The sequence below is a fragment of the Coenobita brevimanus genome, chromosome 83 (genome assembly GCF_032717465.1).
Source record: "Coenobita brevimanus isolate Jiangsu-jjx chromosome 83, ASM3271746v2, whole genome shotgun sequence".
Lineage (NCBI taxonomy): Eukaryota > Metazoa > Arthropoda > Malacostraca > Decapoda > Coenobitidae > Coenobita > Coenobita brevimanus.
In genome coordinates this window covers 8,347,628-8,353,043 of record NC_137036.1, presented here as the reverse complement: position 1 = coordinate 8,353,043, position 5,416 = coordinate 8,347,628, and the positions used below count along the sequence as shown (strand labels likewise).

Below are 5,416 nucleotides of genomic sequence, written 5' to 3'. Positions count from 1 at the left end.
TTACATTATCCTTATGAGTCCTGAATGTTTTGTTGTTAGTTTAAGCATTAAACTTTAACTTGTAATTTTACCTAACTCTTTTGTTTTGAACCTGGAACTTTACGGGACAGTAGTGACTCTTAGTATTCTCACTTAAAGTGTACGTTATCTTTCTCTGTTCCGTAACAATATATATATGTATGTATGTATGTATGTAATGGGAATTCAAATGGGAATATTGAGTTGCATAAGGGGATTCGATGCAAAAAATAAAGGTAAGTGAAAATTTGGATAAAGATAGTGCGGATGCTGAAGACTGCCTGCATTTAAATAGCATAGATGAGCTAAGTAAAGTGCAAGAACCAAAATTATATTATCGAGGTCGTCGCTGAGCTTTTCCAAAAGTGTGTTAAATTGTACGGACTCTAAGGAGACAATGTTCGTTATACTTGTCGTAGATGGCAGAAGAAATATTAAAGATGAGTCTGGGGTTGATTGCAGTTTATTTCTTCAAAGGAAGTATCTCACAAGAGCAGTACTGAAGTGAGAGCGGTGTTATGCTTGCTAGCCCCGCGTGCTCCTTCCAGCCTCTCCTCACCGTCTCTGTTCTCTCTCCTAACCCCTTCTGCCCTGTCCCTCCCATTTCCTTTATATATGACTGGTTGTGTCACGTGTAAGGGCATGGGTGTTTGGAACTTTCGCGAGCCTGGGGAGTTTCCCATCAGGTGTCACACTGTGCTGTGTGTGAAATTCATAACTAGAGAATGCAATGTTATTTTCTCTAGTCCTCTCGCTTAGGCACAACTTCCTTCTAACCTGTTACTAGCTATTATGTTATGTGTAATATTTTAGTGTCCTGACAATATCAGTAGTTATAGGAAGTGGTGCTAGAAAGCATCTTAAGTAGACAATATTACATTGCTAAGACCCCCTCCCCTCTTTTGTGTGTGTGTGTGTGTGTGTGTGTGTGTGTGTGTGTGTGTGTCCGGTGCTGTGTTGTCTGGGCGTCATATTGGCAGATGATTATTTACGTCCACTCTTCCCCGAGCCACTTCGAGAACCGGCGCGCCCTTCGAGCCACCTGGGCCAACCCACACTGGTTTACTGTCCTTCACCACAAGGCGAGTTATGCAATGTATTATATATGAGTATGCCATCATTCCGATGTCGTACTGATATTTTCTGTTATGTTCTTGTTGCCTTCAAACATGTTTAATTTGGCAAGTCTTCGTGAGCTGTAGGAAATAAATATGTATGAGAACATAGCCACATCTACTTACCATGACACTACCCCTAGATAGGTAATGTTTCTGACATAACTTATTTAGGTAATGGGGTTTGACAGACCCCAATATTAAAAAATCCAAAAAAGTACTTACACTGCATTTATTTGGAAACCCTTATTTCTAAATGAAACTGGATCATATTTCTTTATTTTAATAAAACACTAAAGTCCATTATTCACTATGTTTTTTTGTAAAATTAATTTTAAATCAAAACTTCCATTTTTTTGACACTTTTTTCATTAATTGCCCTGTGAAAACTGAAAGGTTTCTTCTTTCAACGGTGGGTGGTCCACACATCACCAATGGTGGGAACTCCTTTTGAGAAATAGAGAAACAAAGCAAATGAATTTTTTACCGGAAAATGAGAAAGTACAAAATCACGTACAAATTTGTACGTATTTTTGGTTACCTTCAATTACTACTTCCTCGTATGCATATTGTTTCACGTCCAGGGCTCCATTTTTAGTCTATATATACTGCAAACATCTTTTAACATGACAATACCTGAAAAAAAAAAAAAAATCCTGCTCTAGTATCTAATTGCACTCACAGGTCGCTGACAGTGGAGGCAGCGGGAGCACTCCATTCCCATCTGCAGTGACTGCAGTTAGATACTAGTGCAGGTAAAAGTTTTTTTCATGGATTGTCATGTTAACAGATGTCTGCAGTATATACAGACTAAAAATGGAGCCCAAGATGTAAAAAATATGCATATGAAGAAGTGGTAACAATATCACATGAAAGGTAATCTGGGGTCTCTCAGACCTGAACAAATTACTTGTTAGGTAACCTGGGGTCTGAAAAAACCTAATGGTCCTATAGAGCAAATTAGAGCCAGATACAGAAGTGACACTACTATTCCCATGAAGGTTATCAAGAGTCAGGAGAGTATTGGGAAGGACAAGTTTTTTGGATAAACAAAACATGAAAAAAAAAAAAATCTTGGGTCTGTCAGACCCCACATTACCTATCTAGGGCTATCAAAGCACTGGAACCCAACTGGTGGGATAAAGAAACCTAACACACAGACCCTTTCTGTTTCTTTAGTTTTTTAAATGTAACTTTTATTGCTCTCTCACTCAGGTTGTATTCGTCGTTGGTCAACCTGCAGATAATGAAACCCTGACTGGCCTGCTTCATGAAAGCCAAACTCATCACGACCTTCTACTGGCAGATTTCCAAGACCATTATCGAAATTTAAGCTACAAGGATCTTACTGCCCTCTGGTGGATAAAACGCTACTGCAATGCCACACAGTACATCACCAAAACTGACGACGACATTTTTATAAATATCTTCTTCCTCGCCAGGCATCTGAGAAAACTAGAATTGGGAAGAGAAGGAGAACAAGACAAGAGAATACACTGCTTAGTGTACAATCATGCAAGAGTAAAAAGAAACAAAGATTCCCGATATTATACATCACGGTCCGAATACAAGAATGAGGTTTACCCAACCTACTGTTCCGGTGGGGCGTTCATAATGGAGAATTCGGTCATCCCGGCACTTCTCAACGCCAGTGCTGGGGAGCCTTTCTATTGGCTGCAGGATGTCTATGTTACGGGGATTTTGGGTGCAGCAGCCGGAGTGAAACACGTACCAATGAACAAACTCTACCGGTACGACATGAAAACGTTTGATTCGTCTGAAATTCTAGGCGACCAAGCATTCTTTCTTCTACCTCATCCCTCAGCTAGTGACCTCGGAGACAAGATTGTCAATTTATGGAACAGTACGCTGAGGTTGGAGGGTTATGCATAAGCACGTGGATTCCTCACTTGACACTATCACTCCGATTGCTCTTTTATGCGAGGAAACAGAAACCAAAGGCTAGGAGCCCGGAGAATTGTTCCCTTCAAGGAAAAAAAAAAAAAAGAAAGAAAGGAGAGAGGGAGAGCGAAATTCAAGATCTGCTCATTTCGAGATGTGTGGACACATTGCTCTTAAAAGACTGATGGTCAGAGCCAGAGGGAAATACAGCTGCGGAAAATAGGCGGTTTCCACTGATGTCATGAACATGGATGCGCCGCCGTGACGAAGAGGGAACAGCCCAAATTTTGAACTGAAAGTACAGAGTTTGGGACTGAATTTCAGTTCTTATAGTGTTTGAAAATACCAGTAGAGGCAAAGGTCGATCTAGAGCTCCTGTATATAGGGAGTATAGATAAGACCTGGTGGCCCATGACGAGATTATTTGCTGAAAAAAAAAAAAACTAATTTTACCAAGATGTAACCAAAGTGTATGAGAAGAGGAGAGACAAGAGGAAGGCTCTCCCCCATCCACCACACCATCTGGTTATACTGGCAGGAAAAAAAAATACTTATTAAATTGAATATTTGTGGTAATTCTACAGAACAGACACAAGAGGAACGGCCATGCACCACGTAATATCTGGTTAGAGATCTGTAAAAGAAAAACACACTCACTCGCCGAATGTTTCCGCGATGAAACGTCCCACAGTCGTCAGCATCACTTCAAATTGGAAATAAATAACACTAAATTAGTTACAGCCTAAAGTCTCAAAATATTTGTCTAGCCGACTTTTAAACGTATCATTTGTATCTACTAACTACTGCTGCTGGTAGCCTGTTGCATTGTTCCACTACGCATATATTAAAGTAGTTCTTCTCTTTATTAGTGTTGCATATCTTGCATTCGATTATCATTCCATTATTTCTGGTCACGGTATCATTCTGAATTTCGAACAAATTGTCATATCTACCCGCCATATTTGCTGCGAATATTAATGACTTGTATTAGATCTGCTCTGAGTTGTCACTTTTCAGAGAAAACATATTTAGATTCTTTAGTCGCTCATCGTGTGTTAAATTTCGCTATGGCTATACACTGCACTTTGTCGAGCCTATCTTCGTTAATAAGATTCGGGGACCACTGCTGTACGCAGTGTTCTAGGTGTGGTCTTACTAATAACGTATAAATGTAGGACTACATAATAGATAGATAGATAAATAGATAGATAGAGAGACAGATAGAAGCATGAAGTCAAATGATGAGAAGGTGTTGTGTCTGCAAGAATCGAGCAGTGCTAAACATGCTTACACACTCTTAACACTGAGGAAAGCTGACGACAGCGGCCAGTAAGGAGATGATGCAGTTAGCTGTCAGCAGTCCTCTCGTGAACAAAGATCCACGAGGAACACACGTGACACACCCCTGCTACACCAGATTTTAGGAAAGAGAGGGTAGAAGGAGACAAGCGACCCTAGAGAGAGGTCGAGACGGAGATTAGCCTTAGAACAGAAAGAGAGAGAGATAGCGAGACAGGGAGGTAGCTACCCGGGACTTATACTCTTCCCATGGGAGAGACCTGTTTAATATTTCCAAGACAAATAAAAATAGTCCCATACTATTCTTTACCTCTCCCGTCACTACATGACATCTGGTGGGGAAACTACTACAAGATATAAAAGCCGCTCGACCACAAGTCTAAAATATACTTCTCTACAAGTAACTACAAAGTCTTTATGACATTTGGTAGCAGCGAACGTATACGAACCTCGTCTACGAATCAACATTAAATTCCTACAAAATATCAAGATTGAAAACAACCAACAACATCAGCTCCTGACAGTATTCTCTCCATCCAGCCCCCTCCGTCTCCCAGATCATTACGCTGATGCAGAGGTCAAGAGATCACTCGACGCCTTGCAAGTAGCTTAACAACAAAACCAGCAAATCTGCAGACATCGTCTCCGAATTAAAAGCAAATTTCTACAAAGGCAACCGAGACTACAAGATTAGCTTCAGTTCTACATTGAATCCTACAAAATACAGCCTACAGTACAAATAATCTACAATCAACTACAGCCATCTACAATCAACTACAATTAACAACTCTACGTCGTCTGTATAATCTTCTACACGCACCTACAAGTAGCGGCAGTCTTCATCCCACAACGAGTAAATCACTAGAGAAAAGGACCGAGAAAACATCCACATAGAAAAACGGAACAAACAAACGAAGAGTGAGACATGACTCACAACTCATCTTACTCACTCGTCTTCACTCAAGTTACTCATCGCTACTCATTCACTCACCACAGCTACCAGTGTGGGAAGCCGACGTCACCATGTGCTGAGATAACATCACAACGCGAGTCTGCCATGCCAAGCAACGTGTGACTGACAC

The 5,416-nt window shown here is 40.6% G+C and overlaps 1 protein-coding gene across 1 annotated transcript; it reads left to right on the top strand.

Annotated features, from left to right (window-relative positions):
- Nucleotides 1-998: 998 nt before the first annotated feature.
- Nucleotides 999-3,026, top strand: LOC145409903 (beta-1,3-galactosyltransferase 4-like). The gene is made up of 2 exons (XM_080280169.1): nt 999-1,100; nt 2,349-3,026. The coding sequence occupies exons 1-2, from the start codon at nt 999-1,001 to the stop codon at nt 3,024-3,026; spliced, it is 780 nt and encodes a 259-aa protein (XP_080136295.1).
- Nucleotides 3,027-5,416: the final 2,390 nt, after the last annotated feature.

Excerpts from the sequence above, each read along its gene's own strand:
- LOC145409903 (XM_080280169.1), top strand. The coding sequence starts at position 999 with ATGATTATTTACGTCCACTCTTCCCCGAGCCACTTCGAGAACCGGCGC. Across the intron at positions 1,101-2,348 it reads TTACTGTCCTTCACCACAAG|GTTGTATTCGTCGTTGGTCA; the intron begins GCGAGTTATGCA and ends TCTCTCACTCAG.